Source organism: Leptosomus discolor, chromosome 2 (genome assembly GCF_034619465.1).
Source record: "Leptosomus discolor isolate bLepDis1 chromosome 2, bLepDis1.hap2, whole genome shotgun sequence".
Classification (NCBI taxonomy): domain Eukaryota; kingdom Metazoa; phylum Chordata; class Aves; order Leptosomiformes; family Leptosomidae; genus Leptosomus; species Leptosomus discolor.
In genome coordinates this window covers 39,706,516-39,728,445 of record NC_141392.1, presented here as the reverse complement: position 1 = coordinate 39,728,445, position 21,930 = coordinate 39,706,516, and the positions used below count along the sequence as shown (strand labels likewise).

At 42.0% G+C, this 21,930-nt stretch overlaps 1 protein-coding gene across 1 annotated transcript in view; it reads left to right on the top strand.

Moving 5' to 3' along the window:
- The first annotated feature begins 387 nt into the window (after positions 1-387).
- The window catches only part of KIF26B (kinesin family member 26B), a 302,324-nt gene continuing 280,781 nt past the window's right edge, over positions 388-21,930 (top strand). Inside the window, exons 1-2 of the mRNA XM_086460935.1 lie at positions 388-450; positions 717-1,118. Coding sequence (XP_086317061.1) covers positions 388-450; positions 717-1,118 — 465 coding nt within the window. The remainder of the gene's footprint in view (positions 451-716; positions 1,119-21,930) is intronic.

Below are 21,930 nucleotides of genomic sequence, written 5' to 3'. Positions count from 1 at the left end.
AGCGGAGGCAGAAAGCGCCTCTGCTAGGGCGAGTGCGGCTCCCGCTCCCTCTTTCACCCTCCTAAAGCTACCTTGGATGCTTCCCCTCACTTGCGGAGGAGAGCTGTGCTGCCTGCCGGGGGGAATGCCCCTAACTCGGGATGTTGCTGCTTCTGTGAAAACAAGGGTTGTAAAGGAATGAGAGGGAAGACAATGAGGAAAAACCGACCAGGAGAGAACGCCAGCCCCAAGCGTTTTCCCTAGAACTGACGGTGTTTTGGGGCTGAGCGAGCCCGTCGGAGGGAGCAGCCTGCCCGCTCCGCCGCGGACTTCCCGGGACCGGCTATTCCCTTCGGATGCGGACTGGGAAACCTGTAGGAAATTCTCCCGCCGCGCTGCGAAGCCACCATGAATTCAGTGGCTGGAAATAAGGAGCGGATCGCGGTCACGGCGCGGAGCAGAAAATACGGGGTAAGTTGTCGGCGGAGGGGCCGCTCGGAGCGGTGACCGCCGTCGCCCCGGGGCTCCCGCGCCCCTTGCTTGGCGGCTACCGGCGCCGCCGGCTGTCGCTCCCCGGCCCCGCTCAACTCGCGCGGCGAGGCGCGGGGCCGCGGCGCTGGGCGCCCCGCGGGGGTGGGCGAGGCGCGGGGGCTACCGCGAGCGCGGAGCGTCCGAGCGAAACTTGCCGGCGCCGCCGGGCCTCCCTGCCTGACCCGCTGCTCCTTCTCCCGCTCCAGGTAACCGACCCCTGCTCCCCCACCAAGCCCGCCGCCCCCTTCTCCCCCGAGAGCTGGTACCGGAAGGCGTACGAGGAGTCCCGGGCGGGGAGTCGTCCGGCCCCGGAGGGAGCCGGCTCTGCCCTGGGCTCCTCCGGCACCCCGTCCCCCGGCTCCGGCACCTCCTCGCCGGGCTCCTTCACCGGCTCGCCGGGACCCGCCTCGCCCGGCATCGGCACCAGCTCCCCCGGCTCGCTGGGCGGCTCGCCGGGCTTCGGCACCGGCTCGCCGGGCTCCGGCAGCGGCGGCGGCTCCTCGCCGGGCTCCGACCGCGGCGTCTGGTGCGAGCACTGCAACGCCCGCCTGGCGGAGCTGAAGAGGCAGGCGCTGAAGCTGCTCATCCCCGGGCCCGTCAGCAGCAAGGTGAGCGGGGGGCCGGGGCGGAGCGGGGCATCGGGGGGTCCGTGTGCCCCCCGCCCCCGGTGCGGGTGCAGCCGGCGGGGCTGTGAGCCGGCTTCCTTCTGCTGGTGTCATCGCTGAGGGGGTCGGGGTTTATTTGGGTTCACCCCCTTTCCCCATCCCCTCCTCCGGCTTCATGTGGAGCCTCTGTCTCCAAGCTCGCTCCTTACCTCCCTCTTTCATTGTATTGACGGTGGGTTTGTGGTGGTGTTTCCCCTGTGCAGGTGCTTGTTCTTGTTGCCAGTGAGGGGTAAACAAGGGTGGGAATGCCACATGGGAGTCCTTTGTCCCTTCCCCTTTTCCTGTCTTTGATCCCTAGAGGATGGATTTACAAAATATCCTGAGACTTGGCAGCCAGCTTAGTGGTAAGGTGTATATATGGTCTGATGCCCATGGTTTGTGCTTCCATTGCAGAGCCAGGTGCAGGAGAGACCCTCCTGTAGCTCCAGGTTCAGATGAGGTATTGAAATGCTGTGTGTGAACCCGAAGGTCACCCAGGGAGGCTGTGGCAGACCATGGTATTGAACCCAGTCTCCTAGGTGTCATTAACACAAGGACAATTTGGTGATACTTTTCTTACAGACATGCGCTAGATTTTTTAATTTTATTTTTTTAATGAGACTTAAAAATACTCGAAGCTACTGGACATCGAGTCGTTGGGTTGAATAATCCTGTGCCTAAAGAGCACGCAAACATTTCTAAAATCTGGCCTCAAGTCTTAAGAGCTGACTGATTATGGGTAGAGTTGGAAGTCTGCTTTCTGCCTCTGTTGGGGAATCTGGTACCTCCAAAGGCATACACTGAAATACTTTGGTTTTGTTTTGTTTGGCATTGTTTTTTGTTTTCCCTGTTGTTGTGCATATAAAGATTAAAGCCAACAGCCCTAAAAGAGTGACCAACAGCCCTTGGCTGACCCTGTGCTGCCGAAATAGTAAGCACTGTGTTCCTCCATAGCAACCCTGTGAGCGTTGTGTTGTGAATGGGTCTACAGCTCCCAGAATGTAATACAATGCAATTTTGTTTGCCCTGTTTGGTCCAGGTACTATCAAATGATAATATTTACTCTTCTACTTCAAAGAGTTTTCATTAGTGGTTACGACAAAGAGGTATCGTGGAAAAGAGCCAACTGCTGAGAAAAGGTGCCTGGGGTTGCTGTTGTGTTTTACTCTCCATTATTTATCTGTGTGCAGTTTGAGAGGGAGCTGGTGCTCTCTTGAACAAAAGACTCAAGGGCTGGTTGTCACCTTGTCTCAAGAGCTGGCTTAACTGAATTATTCATGAAAGGGGAAAGGCGGGATCACAAAAGTTGACTAAATTGTTAAATTGACTATTAATACATTGTTGATTCCCTGGAAAGTAGTGCTGTACCAAAATCTTCACAAATATCAGACTGTGTGATTTGGCAGTGATTACCAGCTGTGGGTAGAGGTGGGAAACTACTGATACAGTTATGGGAGCCATCTGAATAACTGAGATTGGAGGAGCAGGTAGGATAAAATGTAAGCATCAAGGCTTTATATCCCTCACACAGTATTAAATGGAAGTTGACAGATTTTTGCAGTCATGTGAAGATTTGTACAGGCTTCTCTTATTCTAATAGTGGTAGTCATTGCCTGTCCTGGCCGTCCTGAGATGTTCCCCTCATGTTTCTGTTGTTGTTTGCTCTGTTCTCTTGTCCACATAGTTTAGTTGATGGTGTTGTACAGGTGAATCTTTATTCACATCAGTAGTAAGCCTTACTTCTCTGTTTTTAGCCCCCTTACCTATGTTTGTTCTTCTTACACCTCCTTTACAAACCTTCCAGTTATGTAGGAGTGCCATTCAGAAAACCATTGCTATCCAATGTGTGCATTTAGGGGGAAGGAAGGAGGCACAAGTACAGTGGTCTTTGGGCTGTGGTGACCCTCTGCTCTATCTGCTATGCTTAATAGTACTTGCAAGCTCAATCCTGTTGAGGTACTCCAGCCTTTTGCACACAGTTCTCTTCTGTGGAGGGGTGCCTGTGGTTATTTGCAGAAGTGTCTCTTTCTGTGATCCTTTCTGGCTTACCTACAACTACAGCCCAGCACAGTGAGGCTTTAGTCTAAGTGATACGGGATACAAAATCATGGCTAGTGCCATTGACTTCTTTGGACAAGGTGTGCTGTGCTGGACTTGAAAGCTTTTGCTGGCATCCATGGGGTAGCCTTATCAGTGTCTGCTTAGGGGAAAGCAGGGTGTTGGTGCAGGCTCTGCCAGCTCAGCCAGAGCTGTCTTTGCAGGTGTGTGCCACAGTAATGCTCTGGGATTGCCTTCTGAGCATGGGATGTACAGGGTCTCTTGCAAGAATGTTGAAATCTGTCATGTGTCTACGGAAAACTTCCTTTGGTTTGGGTTGAGGCTGGAGTCTACCATGCTGTGTTAATGTAGCTGGTGTTTTTCAGGGTCCAGTGAGGTCTACTCTTGATTGCTGCTATGGGAATATTTTTTTTTTTTTTGGTGTAGAATTGATCCTGCCACTGAGTTCAGTGGAAGAAGGAGCAGATCACATTCCTGGTTCTGGGTATTCCCTCAGAACCTGCAAAGCATCTTACAACTCAAGACTGTGATTCCCAGTAGGACACAGCTGATTGTGATATGCCTTTATTAGGACAATTAAACAAAGCATTTAAAATGTATCAGTCATCTTCTAGTCAACCAGATCTAGCTGCCACTACATGATTTTTGTTGGTGCTTTTGAAGACAGCCTAGAAATTTCATTAGCATTATAAATACAGTCTGTGGCACCTGTTTTGCATTTATACTGTATTTAGAAATACATGTTACCTGGGGTAATGTGTGTTACAGAACAAGCAGCATATGAGAGTATCTGTGTTTTGACATGTGTCTGGTAACCCTTCTGAATGTGAACCTACATTGATGTTTTCTACAGCTTGCAATCATGTAAACGTTTGTATATATCAGCAAAGTGTAATAGTATACTTAATTGCTGTGTAAACAGATCAGGCTTTATGCATGAAGCTATGTACTGAAGCTTTTCATTTGATACAGAAAAAGCCACGCTTAACCTAGAGCAAACTGCTTCTGACTAGCTCATTGTTAGTGTTGAGGTGTTGAGCTTTCAGTTTTAAACAGAAGCATTCTCTCCTAATATGTCAACAGGATGAAAACTTGGGATTTGGCATTGGTGATTTTTTTTGGTGAGGCACAAAGGTGAGGAATATGTAATTATAGTTGCACTACTTTATTTTAACCATTTAAAATGCCAGGTTCCTTGCCAATTATGAAAAGAAAAACGCTAGAAGCTTGTTGTTTCTTTTTCCCCTCTTGTGATACGTATGTGATTTAATGATGTACAGCAATTATGTGCATACAAGGCATTATGTTTTATGAGAATTAAATCTTATTGTAACCCCCATGCAAAGCAGACCTGTGGGAAATGACTAACACAGGTGGTTGTTATAGTTGCGCATTACAGTTTGCAACTGGAAGGATGTCGGGGCACTTGTGGGGTTTTTGTTACAGGGTCAAATGTTTGCATGATAAGGATTGTCTCAAACTACTAATTGACTTTTTTTTTTTTTATTTTAAGCTTTTTCTTAAGCTACATCTCCAGAAGGGCATCAGTCAAATTTATAGCATAGCCATTCATGGCATCATACTCCCTGTTTATCAGAATTTGTGTGAAATCTGGTTGCCTTGAGTTCAAACCTGTGATAGCCTCAAGTTTCAACGAGACTATCCTCTAGCCTTGCAGGCATCCGACAAAAGAGTGATCATTAAGTTTAATTGGAGAGTTGCTATACTTATATGTATTGAATTATATCATGTGTAAATAATCAATTGAAGGCCAATACGAATAGTCTCAAGCTGATGATTATAGATTTGTTAGTATACGATTCCAAAAAATTATGAATACAGCCTTTAAACCGAGAGGTAATTTGAATGAGTAGACATGAATATTTTTTTTGGCATCTTGTGATTGCATGAGGAAGTAAGGATGCTATTGTAAATGCTATAGAGGGATAGCACTGATGTTGTTAGGTGGCTTATATTTGGGACTATCCCCTAGCTAAAAAGTCTGTGCTTCTGAGTATAAGAACTAGGTAAATTCTGGTTTAGCACAGTGTGTCTGTGAGGAGGGAAGGAAAGGACTTGTATTGAGGATATAGTTTTGTTTTCTTTTTTGACAAATCTACTGACGTTCTATCTCATTTTATGCTTGTGTATTGTTGAATTAACATCTGTTTCAGAGGTGTTCAGTAGTCAAAGACTTGGCTAATAATTATTAATAATGAAGAAAGCCCTGAAACTGAACTAATGAAAAATAGGTTCCTGTAAGCTTGTAGCTACTTCAGAAACATTCCCAGTAGAGACAGGACAGTAATGAACCCTTCCTCAAAGCTTAGCAAGTGGCAGAATAATGGAATTTCATTTCTGTTCAGACCTTTAATTTGTGAACAAGCACGGCTGGTCTGTATGGTGACTTAATTCACTGTGCAAAAAATCTCAGGCACCTAATCATTTCATCCCAACTCATTGTAATGCAGATAGGATTATTGCATTAGAAATGTGATTTTTAAATGGCCTGAGGCAGTAATTTGTCAGCATTTGGAAGGATTAACTCCATTAAAGTTTAGGAAACGGCAACTTTTCTTTTGTGTTGCATCACAGATCACAATACCAAACATTTGGCATAACTCATCTACGAATCTTCTTACAATTGTATGTTTCCTGGCAAGTTGGGAAACCACAAGGTACTTCTCTTGCCCTGGAATTACAGCTGCTTGCAGAGGTCCAAACGGATATGCCTTCACCTCTGAATTACTGTAAACCCTTTTCCAGAAGCAGCTGGAAGTCTTGCTGCTGCAATCCACAGTGTCAACATCTGAAAGGATATAAATGTTTATTTCAAGCTTGCAAATGTCTTTGAGTTAAGGGGGAAGGCACTGTATATTAAAGACTGCTTTTTAGGAAGCTGTCAGAACTTCTAGGTCTGCATCTTTCTTCATGGGATCAAAAAGGCTCACCACCACGAAGTGCCTCAGAAATTAGGAACAGGCCTATTATTATATTTAGTGAATTGAGACTATGGTGTTCTTCCTATTGGAGAAGAAAATACTTTTAGACTGCAGACAGAGCTGTTGCAGGGGTCAGCATTGATGTTTTATCTGAAGTAAATCTCTAGGGAGGAGAAAAACCTTATTTTTTCTTACAGAGATTTTACTGTGCATCTGAAAACATTGTGTTCAGAAAAACATAGTCAATACTTAATCTGTAGCTGGCCTTTTCATGCTGCACTATTATTAAGTGACAAAGTTCCTTCAAGGTGCTTTATACATGCCATGAACCTGCACTGATCTCTAAAAATCACCTTGTAACTTTAGATAGTCTTGTTATTTTTCTGGAAGTAAATGTTGTAACATCTGTAGCAATCTTGTATTACGAGAGTAGGATTTTGGTGTATAATTTTGGAAGGGGAGGAGGAAGAAAGGAAGTCCATGCAGAATTCCCCAGACAGTGTTAGGAAAAAATGTCCCATGTTGCCAGTACGGGCCATTGGCATGTAATGGGATTCATGCCTGTGTCAGCAGATTATTAGAATGTTGCAGTGCTGTGTATGTAGGGTTGAAAGACACTGCAGTTTTGCTACATCAGCAGCACATAGCCTGTGACATCGTATAATTGGGGTGCTTCCAAGCACTGAACTTGCAGCCTGCCACTGCAATAAACTTGCCTGTCATGCTCTACATAATGATGTAGCAGGAACTGCAGCATTCTGTGACATGTGGTCCCAATGTCAAAGTGTGAGATGTTCTAAGTTAAATTGCTAGCTTGGATTTTAGCAAAGTGTCATGCTGTGGCTTAAGAGGCATGTATGTTAATAAAACGTAATACATGCATATGGGCTTCCTCCCCACCAATGGATAAACAATTCTTAGTCCACGTTATTTGTTCCTGAAGCTGCATTTCAGAAGAAAAACTATCCCTGACTGCAGAAAAGCAGATTGCATGTTTACTTTCAATTAGCAAGCTGTAGTATGCAACAACAACCTGATAAACAAAGTAGTATCACAAGAGTGAAAAGCTCTTTCCCATTATTGGACCAAATTTTATTTGCACTGTGACACTGATAGAAGTCACAACAACTAGTTAAGGTATTGCTCTTCTAGAAAGCAATGGTAAAGTAATAACTGCAAGCAGTCTGCTGCAGTCACACATTTAAACACTGCTTTTCTTTGGAAGCATTGGCTTGCACAATTGAAAGATACAGCAAAGTTTCAACACCTTCTGTTAACATGGGATGGTCATTGGAGCAAGGTTGGTCTAGATGATCATGCCATGGCTGCATCCTTATTTGTAGGTTTATGCAACTCAAATCCCCAGTTACTATTATTATATTGTCCAGTTTTATTTTAAATTGCCTTCTGTGCAACCTTCCTACATTAAACCAGGGTTTTTAAAAAATAACTATGAGCATAATGAAGCTAAGAACTATGTTGAGATCTCTGGTTTTGAAACCCAAAATACATAATCGGACACATTCTTAGTACAGTTGTAATATCTTGTAGCATCTACAACCAGAATATTCAGCCCTGTGGAAGAGGACTTGAAGGTACTGGTGGATGAAAAGCTGGACGTGAGCCGGCGATGTGTGTTCACAGCCCAGAAAGCCAGTTGCATCCTGGGCTGCATCAAGACAAGTGTGGCCAGCAGGTCGAGGGAGGTGATTCTCCCCCTCTACTCTGCTCTGGTGAGACCCCACCTGGAGTACTGCATTCAGCTCTGGGGCCCCAGTGTAAGACAGACACAGACCTGCTCAAGTGGGTCTGGAGGAGGGCCATAAAGATGATCAGGGTGCTGGGGCACCTCCCCTACGAGGAGAGGCTGAGAGAGTTGGGGCTGTTCAGCCTGGAGAAGAGTAGGCTCTGGGGTGACCTTATTGCAGCATTTCAGTACTTAAAGGGGGCCTGTAAGAAAGATGGGGGCAATTTTTTTAGCAGGGCCTGTTGTGGTAGGACAAGGAGTAATGGTTTTTAACTGAAGGAGGGCAGAATCAGACTGGATATAGGTAAAAAAATTTTTTATAATGAGGGTGGTGAAACACTGGAACAGGTTGCTCAGAGAGGTGGTAGAAACCCCATCCCTGGAAACATCCTTCGGACAGGTCTCTTAGCAACCTGATCCAGCTAAAGATGTCCCTGCTCACTGCAGGGGTCTGGACTAAAGGATCTCTAAATGTCCCCTCCAATGCAAAGTACTCTATGATTCTATGAAGATGCATTTGCTTATGCTGCTTTTCCATCCACTCTCAGCTTTAGATATTACAGTATAGCTTAGCAATGCTTTTTTTTCAAAGTAAAAGCACAGACCAACACAAGACCCTTAATAGGGAAGGGGAATGCTGGCTGGACCATTCTGAGTTTAGGATGGAGGCTGTTCAAAAGATCCTTCAAGAAATGTCAAATATTGAAAATTCTTTTCCTTGTATAACATGAACTATTGCTGGTTACTTATGAAAACAGCAAAGAAGTGGGGAGGGGGAGAAAGAAGAGGTCCAGATCTGAACTTTGTCAGTCTCTTGACTTACATGAAATTGTCCCTAGTAAGGGGATTCCGACTTCAGTGAAATCAGCAGGATTTCATTTAGGCCACAGCTCTACCTATCATATACCTCTAACCAGGGGAATACTTGCATGCATTTAAAGCAGCAGTGAGACATGCTGCTTGGGCTGAGCAGGGCTAAATCATCCTGGCCCCTTGTGGGCTTCCCAACATGCCTTTTCTTTCTCCTTTCTGTATGAAGGTCATAAGTTAGCATTCCTTCAGGTCTCCTGTGTGAATACATGGTGGTTGCTCCCTGCCTTAGTTATTATCAAAATGATAGATAGTTCAAATGCTTTCAATAGAGCTGCTTTCTAAACTCAGATCTCTTTGATTGAAAGGTCAGGGAGTGACTAGATGTGCTATTACAACAGCAGACACAAGGAGCCAGTGATCTCTGATGGAAAAGGTACTGATGAGAGCAGCACAATGCATCCAGCCATAACCTCAGCTGTAACTAGTGCAGAATATAGGAATTACTTTACGAAAGAGAAAGTAAAAGAAAATATGATACCCGATATACAAAAGAAACAGTTTTAAGAAATTGGTGTGTTCAACTGCAGCTCAGATTTATTGTTCTGGTATCGGAACTCAATTTATTTTATTTGAAATAGTACAGCGTAGGAAGGCTGTTTAAAAGCTACTTAGCATTCCAGCATTGGTGTACTTCTTAAAATTTATTTTCATCTTCAACTGTGTTTACTTTTAGATGTCACTAAGACCTGCTATTCTATTCAATCTGTACTACTAAATCAATCTATGTTTGATCTTGCACTTACGTATTATAAAATGGTCTATGTTTTCTGGGACGGAAGAAAAATATTTCAGTCTGAAGAAACCTTCAGACTTGTTTCCTCTTCTCAGCTTTCCTCTGAAACTGTATTCGGTAGTAGTCTTTGTGCAAAAAGAAAAATTTGTCAAGGAAGTTCTTTTTGAGAGACCTGGGGTAACAGATGGGGTATTAAATTTGGCTTGGTTTACAATTCATGATGAAAAAAAGACCTGCCTGTCCTCAGAAGGAACTGGACACTTCTTACACCAACACAGGATTTACATCTGTGAATCTAGATTTTTGTATTGCACACTTAATGTCATGCTTTCCTATTAATGTAGGGCTGAGTTTGCTCACTTTGTTGCCTTACAAGTAGGAGAACTTAACTTACAGACCATATGGTATCTGCTTTGCTAGTGGCTGGTCAATGATTTTATTCAATGGATTTGGTGATTCAGGAAAAAAGTCATCAAATGCCTTGTACAAATTATTTTATTCTAGTAAAAAAAAATACTGCAAGCCAATGTGAGTGTGGCTCTGGAAAACATTTTAAATTTCCTGCTGATGGTGTGTGTCAGAGGAAGTGTGTATGCTGGAGGCAGGATACCTGTATTCAGTGCAATGTGACTGATGTAAAGCATCCATCCAGCTCTAGTGTCTGTAGGAAGAATCTTAAATTGGGAATATAGTCTAAGTGTTTTGGCTTCCAAATTGCCTTCAAGTGGAATTTGCTTTATACGGATTTGTTTTCTTGCAAATATGTTTCGACCTGCAGATTTTTGATCTATTAGTTACTCTAACTTACATTTCACAATGCCCCCTAAATCATAAATAGTTTGGTGTGATTGTTTGCACCCGAGTTTTCACAACATCTTCTCTATTCCATGGGCTTGCATGGGGACAAAATTCTAGTCACAAATGTTTGGTGAAATTCAAATGAAAGGAGACTTTGACTTCACCACAGTAAATATTTTCTTTCTGAAAAAAAAAAAAGGTGAAAATTCACAGTGGTTTGGAGGTTTCAACTTTGTCCGGAACTGTCTGAGCAGACCCACCTCAGCAGTAGAATTAATTTTCCTCAAGCTGTGTTTCATTCCCTCTTTCCCACCCTTATAATTAACTGGAGATAAACAAGGATTCAGGAATACAGTCCCTTAATTTCTGTGGGCTGCTGTGTGGTTCTGTTGGGAATTGCCTATTCCTTTTGTCACAGGCTTAGCTGAAGATATGAAAGAGATTCCTGCAGTGCTGAAGATCATGGTTGCTTTGGAGTCCTTTGATACAAGTGGGGCAGAACTTGGCCTCTGCATGTTTCTGTCCTGGCTCCTGTAGGAGTCATTTGGACAAACTCCTGCCTTGATTACGCTGAAGTTATTCAGGAGTGGGCTTCTGCCTTCTAACTTATAGCCTGGATGTTTGTATGCTACTCTTTCAATTGGACAGTTTTATTTTTCTGTGCCTCTTAGCTAAATGAACCTCTGACCTGCTAAGTGCCAAATGCTGAAAGAATTACCTGTTTACTCCATCCACCTGATGGACTCCAGCAGAAAGCCTAGTGGGCAATAAGGCAGTTTTGGCTTTAAGCAGGCGTTGAACAGCAAGAATAGAAGTCATTACTCTTCATTTCTCTATTAGTTTCACTGCTCATTTAATAGCCCTGAGCAAAGAAAAACATTAATATCCTATTCAGCAGCCAAATGCACCAAATTGGGAGTTGTGACTCACGTGTTTTCCTCTTTTCTAATGGTATCGTTAAAATTTAACAAGTCCTCTAAATCATGTTAGTATTCCCAGGGTTAATATTGCTGAAATTGCTGACAGCATTCCTACAGGAAGAGTTAACAGTGACTGAGGCTCTGTGGCTGGCATTTGTTACTGGAAGGAGGTTTTGGGACTGGAAAAGCCCTGGCACCAGAAAGTGAAGTCTTTGGTGGCAGGGGGCATTTGCAACACACATATATATTCTTTCCTATTCACCTCTCCCTTTTCACTCACTCCCCCCCTTTTCTCTTCCCCACTAGTTCTAAAGCTGTCATTTCGGCTCATACTCGTTAGATTTCTAATGGAAATTCTTGACAATAAGGCTGCATACATGTGAGCCTAGCAGGAAGGCATGCTAGTGTGCTAGTCGGTGCAAGTGTCAGATTTAAGAGATTGTTAGGCTGTAGATGGCCTTTACTGGAGGTTGAGAAGGCTAACAAAGTGGGAGATGCAATTAAAATGGTATTTGTTAGAAAGGAATAGCTAGCTGACGGGGAGACTGAATGTGGGGAAATGATGGGTAGTTGGAAGGCCATTAGTGATGGCTTTGTAAGCAGTTCTGCAGCATGGGTGGTAATCTTAAATCCAGAGCTGCTCTTTTAGCATGCCTAATAAGACTACATTTTTTTTCCTGTGTGTCAAATCCATTTTTGAATAATGGATTTGACAAAAACTCTGTGGATTTTGGTTTAGTTTTAAAGGTGGGAGAAAGAAGTTAGGATGGATGGGGTAGGCAAGAGAAGAAACTGGCTTAAGGGAGCTTTTGGGTATGCCCTCCTACCACCATGAAAACAAGGCTCCACAAGATTTTGCAGAGTTGGTTTTCATAAAGTCATTGATTCAGTGTTCCTGCGAAGAGGCTGTTTGGTAAGGAATATGAGATAGGACAGGCAGCTCACTGAAATGCTGCCTTATTTTAAATGAACAGTTGGGATCTAGTTCTTACCAGTTCTTGATGAGAGCTCTGATATTAAAAAAAAAAAAAAATCTTTTCAGAATGACTTTCCCCACTGTGCAATCATCTTTATTTGTTAGAGGTACTTGATCTTATCTCTCCTTTTATCCTTTTCTTGATTGATAAACTGTTGGGTGTTTGGCTTCAACATGATTGTTAACAATTTTTAAAGTTGCAAGGGATGGGAGTAGGCACTTACAGCAGATTGGTCAGTACGTTTTGTGTCCTAAAAGACATAAGCTGCTGTGAGAATTGGAAAGGCCCACTGCAAGGAGAAGTATGGGGCTTTGAGAGGAAGAAGACAGGATGTAGAGACAGAAGTGAAGTGGTGAATGAAGTGTGACTTTCCAAGCAGCAAAGGAACACTGCTTCCATGGGAAAGGTGGCACACTGGAGAAGCAGGGAGAAATGGGTGATAAACCAGAGTTCTTTAAAAGTCTGAGCTTGCTGCCAATGTCTTTAAAGCTTTACAGAAATAATTCATATGAAGTTTGTGTTTTGTTTTGGGTTGGGTTTGGGTTTGTTTTTTTTTTTTTTTTTTAAAATAGCCATCCTTACAATTTTTCATCTCTCAATCTTTCTCTCTCTCAGAACAGAGAAACCAGCAAGCAGCCAGAAGAGTAGAAGGCAGTTAAATCAAAGTTGCCTTTGGTTTAATGCCTTCAGTATTTTTCATTCTGAAATTAGGTTTTCCGAAGACTAAGGTACTAGTGCATCATGTGATCTAAGGATGTAACTAGATTTTCTTTCTTATATCTAATTCTTTTGTTTCTCTTTTGAGTCAGACTTATATGTTCCATACTGTCAATTTGAGACTTGGTATAAAGTAAGGACCCAACCCATTGCACTAACGGTTTTGCCCAACATAGCAAATTAATGCCAGGTGTTTTAGTGCATCAGCAAATATTACAAATTCAGCCTGGCTTCTCCTTTCCCTGTGCCTCTCTAGGAGAAAAAAAGTTTGATTCAGAGATTAATTTGAATACTTACAGTATTGAGCTTACTAATTCTGTAGTAGTATTATACTGGACACTATAAAGGCATGTTATTAGCTAGTAGTACTTGTTCCAAATACTTTAAAAGCAGAATAGAAAAGGCTTAAGGTGTGAGGAGAGCTAAAAAGGTGGGGAGTATACATGAGGGTTGAATGCACTGGCACTGATGGCTCTAAATGAAGCACTTTATAGACTGAAGTACTTTAAATTGCCAACCTTCTTTGTCAGTCCTAGTTACTTAGCTCTTTCTAGCTTGGTCTGCCACTGTCTTGGCTGCTTAGTATTCCACTTAAGTATAACAAGAGATGAAACATCCAAGATTCCTGTATTCTCCAGGAGTCAGCTCTACTGATATTTATACTTGTGTTAGCTGTCTATAAGTAATGAGCTAAACAGGGGTATAAAGAGGAGGGGGAGAAGGGGAAGGAAAGCTGTTGTGACTTCTCTTAATCTGTTGTTATTTTTACCAGCAAAGGAAATAAATTCCACCCCTTTCCTACTCCAAATGCATGCACTTTGGATAATGGGAATCATTTCAGCAAGCACACACTGCTAAGGCCCAGATAAGGACTATTTCTGTGCCTGAAATATCAAGGACTAGTGTGTGCTATGTGGGAAGCTGGTATAGAATCATGCTGCTGAGGAAGCGGTGTGTAGTAATGCGCATGGGTGACATTGATAAATGGCTTCTTTAAGCAAGCATCTGCAGCAAATAGTCAGACTGAGACTTCCCAACATACCCTAGATCTCTGCATGAATGAAATCCTGGTTGTGCCATTATTTACCCACCTCCATATGAAATGAGAGGATAGGATTCATTGCTTTAGTGCAGCTTTTATGAGTTTACTCTCTCTTTATGTGTGAATATGTGGATGTGTGTATATATTTGTTTTTTGCACTGCTTTCTGCAGCAATGGCTGCAGAACTTCCAGTGTCCTCTCTCTGATTAGCCATACAGCATTTTGAAATTGGACAAAATAGTTGTCAGGGTAAAGGACAGGTATTTTACTTCTGGAAACCTAAAATGAAATATGTTCTATGTATTCTGTTCTCTGGCCAAGCACATGTATAATTAAGGTAAGTAATAAACATGGTTTGTTTTTTGTTGTTTTATTTTGTTGTGATTTAAGTAGAGGTTGTGGTGGCTGGGAAAGAAGAGGGAAAGGACTTGGATTCTTTATTTTCCTTTTTGAAGAATCATGATTACTGCCTTCAAAAGGTAATGAGAGTCTGTAAATCTATTTGCACTGAAGTAAAGCCTCTCATCTTTTCCTTTTCCACTGGACATCACTGATACATGAAAAGAATCAGACTTGCTCTTTGCCTTTCTTCGGTATATATTTTTTTGAATTCTCTGAGGAGATTTTCTAGAAAAACTTTTTATTGCAACTGAAACTCTGGTAATTTAAGCTTTGACAGAAAGGTCCCTTGAGATCAGGGTAGAAGTTCTGGCCAACCTAGGAAAGAAACCATGATGTTTGGTAGTTAGCATATACTCCCAGTAGATAAAGATCTGGATAAGTTCCCTGCTCTTCTTAATTCCAGCCAATATGTCAAGTCCCATGGCTCTGTGAAATGAACTTCTGTGGACTTATCTGCAGGGATATGACATGGCAACCTCTGATAGAGCAGCAGAAAAAACACTGTATGTCAGGGCAGAAGGACTTATCATACACCCACAACTTGGCTACCAGATTACACTAACAAGGACCTTAGCCGAAGTTTACCTTCACTGGCAATGTAAATAAATCCGATGGGGAGTTTGGGTGCAGCTGAGGTGAGGATATATGTCCTATCCCACCACCTTGCTGTGGTGTTGATGGTTGTCTGCAGCTGTTTGCTCCACCCTGCTGCTGCAGGGTGCTTAAATTATTGCTTCACTATTGAAGCCCTCAGCTTCTTGCTATCTTAGCCTTTGCCCTCAAGCTATTTCTGTCTGTCTTGCTGGCTTTTTGTAAAAAGCTTTAATATTTGCCTGTGATGTGGAATGGGACTTTCCCCACAGAAGTTTCTATAGGAAAAGACTCTTTTTAACCTCTCGGTGGAAGAGGAGAGATGCTCCTAGAGGCAATCAAGTGGTTTGTAACACTTAGATACTCATGGAAGTCAGAGGACTCACAGTTGAAAATATTATCCCATCAGTGTCCCTGTTATTGGTGTACTTGCATAGATCTCATCTCAGTAAAATGTCTGCTTCTTCTGTCTTTACAGCTGAGGAGATACAGAGCAACTTGGTCAACTAATTAGTTGCATAAAATGGAGTCTAGGTTTCTTACATGCTTGTGCTCTTGACTAATGGGCTCTTTCCTTTCTTGCTAATGTTGTCGGTCTCATTCTGCAGCAGCTTTTGTATGCTGGCTCAGCGTTGGCTCTTCTGACTCTCTTCAGAGAGGAAGAAGGGAGTTGTGGTTTGCATTTCAAAGCTGTCAGCCTTAAAGGGATTGGAATATGGCAGTTGAATATATGGTAACTAATTACCCAGTTATGACAAAAAGTCTTTTAGAAAGTCCTTGACTTCTGATTCTCTGATTGGTACCAGAAGCTGGCTGTTAGTTTAATGAAAAAAAAAAAAGAAACTGCTAGTGGGGTGGTGTGGGTTTTTTTTAGTGATTTTTTTCAAGACAGTGTTTATTAATTCTCTTCACTTTTTCCTTCTACCTTGGACAGTTCATATCTATGAATAATTTAATTGTCCTTGGCTGTCTGCTGTTGTGAATGGCATGCTGTTAGGCATTCTGTATTCATGTGGTATTTGTTAATGTTTGTTTTGTATTCTGTCTGCCTCTGCCTTTCCAGAGATCAAATGGATGATGCAAGGTTTGACAACATATAAATGCTATTAAACTGTATCTGGAAGAACAGAAAGGGGGCCTTTGTCGTTTCATTAGTTAGAATATTAATTGGAATAGATTGTTCACTGTTTTTCTTGCCAATGGAGAAGTAAATGTTTATGTGAAAGCATTTTTATACTTTTTGAAGAGTTTGTCTTGAGAAAGTCTAGAATTAATAAGTAACAATTTGTACTGGCTTACATGATCTCAGACGTGTTCCCTCTCTGTTTCTTATCCCTAGACATTCTTTTTTACTGTCATTATTCACAAGGTTTAAACTACAGAAATACCAGTTTTCAAATTTTTATTCTTTTCATTGAGGAGCTTTAACTGCTTTTATGATGCTTGTCAAGGAAAGAAAAGCATCTGTAGCTCTTTTTCTGTTCACATCCTTTCTGATCCAAACATAAGCATCATTATTTGTATTCCAAACACTTATTTAGATCCTGTCTGTAATCCTCATGAGCCTTAAGTTGAAACCCTGAGAACAGTAAGCAAAAAGCACACCCCAAGCTACTCTGTTGGCAGTTTTGCCAGGTGGATGGGAAACCAGGCTAATGCTTTACTGCAGTTCTATAGAGTGATCTCAGGCATGAATGCCCCTTCTGAGAAAGCTTAACCTTTCAGAAAAAATGTACTAAGAACAAGAAATAACAATGTTTGCTATCACAGGTAAATCACTTAATGCCTGCTTTCCTGCTGGCTGTTATATTAATAGTAACTTTTTAAGATAACATTGAAATTCTTAATAATCCACAATTAAAGGGTGTATGAGTATATGCTGCTTCTCTAACAGCCTCCACTTCTGTAGATACTTTGGCCAAGTTCCTCAAAGCTGTTTATCTTTTATGTTTCTTGTGGTGCCTACTGGAGTCCACTACATGTTGCTAGGCTTCATAAAAATGATGCATAGCCCTGTAGGCAGCAGAGGGTCTTTGAAGTGGTGGGTGCACCTAATGCAGGGGAATAGCTTTCTATAAAGCTGGCCTCACTTTTGCTGGATGGCTGGATTGCAGGTACATGCTTGCTTTGCTTGGCCAATGCCTTGAGAGTCCAGTCTTATAGCTCTTGTTCCTTGATGTCAGCCAAGTTTCTGTGGGTTCTGAGACTGGGCATCAGTGCTGCAATGTCTCTCAAGGCAGGCATGTTTGGAGACACCATTCTTGCTGTGGGCAGCTCTGGATGTACTGCCTCTTTGTCTGGAAATGGCTTGTTAGGCTGCCTTTAATTTGAACCATTTGTGGCAACCTGCACACTCTGTTATAATACTGTTTTTATGTCAGACCTCCATCAGCATGCTGTGAGTGAGCTGGAGACTAGCATGGGAATTAAGGTAGAAAATCCACTGGAAACATATTGCAGTGCATATATGATTAACTGGAAAATAATTATGTTCATTGTAAACTGTACATCCTGCACCAGACTCCATCTCGTAACTGTAGTGACTCCAGTGGAATTACAGGGTGTAAAATGAGGGTGCAATGTATCTGTAGGTCTTCCAGTGTTTGTTAGAGGCCTCCCCTGTGTTGGGTGAAGCAGTATTGGAGTTTGTTCTTCCCTTTTTCATTGTCTGTTGAAGGATCCTGTCAGGCAGTCTGAGGCTTGTTAGAGCACCCAGAACATGGAGTTGCTAATTGGCTATAGCACTGTGCTTTATATTCTGTTGCTTCGCTTTCTGTAACCAGCAAACACATTATCCACTTCTTTCCTTTAAAACAAAACAGAAAAACTCCAACAACTTCTATGATGTTTTAACCTCTCTACCCCATTTTCTGCTCTCTTTTGATAATTTTCTTTTCCCTAACCAATGACTCACCTGGATAGGATTGCTGCTGGCTTTGTGATTATAAGCAATTAACTCTAACCCTAAGGAAACAGCTTCATGTGTTGCCTGGCAGCCAGGGTCTACAGGAGCTGGTAAAACAGAGTGGATCAGACTTTACAATTCCTTCATTTTAATCTTTTTATTGATTAGGAAGGAAAGCAACTTACTGTGAAGACTCTTACCAGTTTTCAGGTTGGCTAAGTTATTCAAAAATCTGTTGACTGGATTTTTCAGAGTTGCTGTGAATTTCTTACAACTTCTAGCAAACTGCAAAGGCTTTGGTGGTTCTGTAAACAGGGTTTCTAAAGCCTGGCTTAAAGGAATTGAGAAGTACAACTGGAATCACTGTCGTAACAATTTTTTCTTTCCCATGTTGAACTTGATTTTTATAGTCGTGTTTAGCCAGGCTGTAGTATTGTCCTTCATTTGGTGGTAGATAATCATTAAAATACAGTTTTAAGTGAAGTTGGGGCCTTGGGAATACAATACTATCTTTAGCAAACTTGCTTACACTAAAACCAGATGTATAAGCAAGAGTTTTGAATATTGAACAAAATGGGAGCAAGCCGTGCATATGCAGGCATCTCAAAACAGGTCTCACTGGTAAAAAGCACTTCTCAACTAACATCAGAGGTGATAATGTGAACAAGCCATCTGAGTTGGGGTGACATGGCACAATTAAATCTTTACAGAGGTAACCACACCCTGCTGAATTTACTGCATGACAGGAAAGGTAGATCTGCCTACAAACAAACACAGGGCTAATAAAGCTACAACTTGTTTTTGTGTCCCCATTGCCCCTTTTAATCATTCTTTTAGCAAACATCAGCACAGATGGAAAATTCAGACCAATCTCACCGATCCAATTCTGTGGAACTGGAAAGGTGCATAGTACACCAGTGCAGCTCCCCTGGGCTGGAGTACTGCCAGGCTTGATGGTAGATGTTTTAGGTTGGAAGCAACTCCTGGAAGCTACCTAGTCCAGCCTCTTCTTCAAAGCAGGGTGGACTTCAATGTTAGATCAGCTTCTTCTGGGGCTCGTGCAGTGAAATTATAAGCATCTCTAAGGCCAGAGATTGTACAGCCTTTCTGGGCCTGTGTTGCCTTGCTTCTGCAGTCCTGTCCTCTCAAGTGCACATTCTTGCCCTGTCTCTTGTGCTAGCATTTGCTTTACTGAGCACGTGGTGAGCCTGTTGGGGAGCTAATCTGGCAAAACCAACCCCTTCCCCAAAGCCCGGGTACAAGCAAAATGGAGACTCAATGCACGAAATGTTACTCAGTAAATCGGACAGTATTTCACCTATGTTCTCCTTCAGTCTGGAAGTATTTGTGTTTTGTAGAGCCAAATACCTACACCCAGCTAAGTGATTAAGACATGAACTGCTCATCTGACATCAGAATATTTGTAAACACTATGATTACATGCAGCTGCAGGCAAATGATTTTTTCCCCACAGTTTGACGGCATGATGAAAAAATGTACTTGCAACTAGAGAGGGAAAAGTCAGCCTTTTCATATACTGTAGTCTTAGTTATTACACTTCTGTTCGCATTCCTCACTTTCTTTGATAAGTAATAGAAAAATGGGCAGAGGTGCCAATTTAATTAAAAGAATGCCTACCCTCAGAATTGGACTGAAGGCAGTGAATTCAGTATGGCGATACAAGTAGATGGTATTTCTGATCAGTACAGACAGTGCACATTTAAGCTTCTCTGAGATGTGTGCCTTAGGTGTTCAATATTCTCCTTTGCCTCTGCCATGTTGTGCCTATGAGCAAAGAGGAATATATACTTAATGAATCCATCACTGCACCTGCATTGCAACAGCATGAATTTATATTTGACTGAGCACTTGCATTTATAACAGAAATTCAGCATCACTTCTTAATCTTCAGTCACTGAAAGTTTCTGCCTTATCCCTTTGGTGTTCAGTAAGGCTGAAATCTATGAGGTTGGGATTGCTAACTGGGAAGTATCAATGGCTCAGCAATTTGTCTTCAAAATATGGATGGATGTGTATTGTGAAAGACAAGGACTTTTGCTAAACCACCATGAGATTTATTTAACTTGCCTGCATTTTAATTATAAGGGGGTTAATGAAAAAAGCAGTTGCTTAGCCACAAAATAACACATTCCGGCAATACCAGTTTCTTCCTGGGTTTTGAGTTTGTTTTGGGATACCACTGGAATTCTCAAAACTATATCCTGGGCACCTTACTGTGTTTCAAAACTTAATTTTGCTATAGTTGTCCAGTAGTCACAGACCTTAAAGCTGATCTTGTGGTCCTATGGGCTAAGATATCTCTATTGAAGCTCATAAAGTTCTGCTGATGCAGGGAGTAGATACGAAGAGAAATTGGATTGCTGTCTTTTTGTGGCTGTTGTGCTGTTAATTCACTTTCTCTTCATTCACCTGTGGCGGAAAAAAAGAACTAATTGCAAGTACCCTGGCTGTGACTGCTGATCATACTTTGGGTTTAATACAAATACAGGACTGTTTCTACCTGTTAGAGGTATTTCAACAAGTGCAAGGAATCCTAGGAGTAGGGTAAACATTACTCTATTTCTCTTGCGTCATCCACTACCCTTTTGTTAACACTTCTGTCCTATATATCCAATAACTCTATCTCAGTCCTTTTTGAAATTGTAGCTATTTTGACAAGCTTACATGCCCCGTCCCCCCATTCCTTTGCAGAAGCTTCTGGGTAAAAATAAACCTATACCTCAAACTGTCATATTTTGAAGAGATAGTGGGACTAATCTGAGACCCGGGTGCCAGACATCAAGCAAGTGTGCTTTTTGAATTTGCGATTCTGAGCTTGCTCTACACTTGTCCACTCCAAGGTGCAAATCCGAAAGCTCACTTACTGCAACTCTCTCAGGCCAAAATATTAACTATGGACCAGCAAGGTAGAAATGAGCGCAGACAATGGCTTTCCCTCTCTGAGTGGAGATGGATGCGCCTGCACTGGTCGGGAGCACTGATGTGGTAGATGAATAGGAGTGCTAGATACTCATTTTTCTACCTGGGCAAATCCTCTAGAGGCTGGTTATCTGGGTTTGCTGGCAGAATTGACTAGTGTTGTTCTGGTTCCACAGGTTACTGCTGTCCCGCGCTGTGGGAGCTTCCCAAGCATGAATGATGTGAAAAGAACAGGGAAAAGGGGAGGAAAAAACCCCCAACTTTTTTTCACTGCTATTAGTTTTTAATGTTGCCTGAGCTGCCTACTTGTACCAATAAGAATCATACTTAATAGGAACTGTATCATGTTCAGACAGTTTAATTATTCAAAATGCATCAAGACCTTTTTAATATCTGGATTTAGTTATAGTAATAAATACATTAGTTCAGTTTTGAAAATGCACTGAAATAATTCACAAGTATTAATGAATTATCCTCCAGTCTTTTGTCTGGCCTGGGGGATATATGACTAGAGATCAAAAGTATGGAGCGAAGTGACTTGTCACAGTCACAGCAGGCCTGATAGTTCGATTCCCAGGACCTATGTTTCAATAACAAAAAGCAATGTGGCACAGTGAATAGTTGCTAACCTTCTATATGGAAGCTGGAATTCTCTTTCTTGTTGTAGTACAGACAAATCATAGGGCCTCGAACAAACTGTGCTACCTACAATTTATTTTTTACCTTTGTTTTCTTTGCCCTGACTCCTTTCTCTCTCTATGAAGAATGTAAATTCTCATTGGGAAAAAGCTGTTTGTCTCTGTACAGTGCATGGCATAAAGGATCTTGATTTTTTTTTTTTTGGCTGTTATTTCTAAGTGCTACCAAAATATGAAATGTAAAACAATACATGTAGAAACAGATTTTTATTACATTCTTCCAGGTTTTACTTTCTTTAGTGTATTTTTGCATTGCTACTTTAGCTCTGTGGATGTCCATAGTGCTCTAGATTACCATGAAGCTTTATATTCTACATACCTGCACACAAAACTACTTTTGTCAGTCTAGTTGCTGCTATTTTACAAATTAAATGCTCCAACAGCAGTCTCTTCCACCCTCTCTTGCTTACCTTCCTCTTATTTTAGATTACAG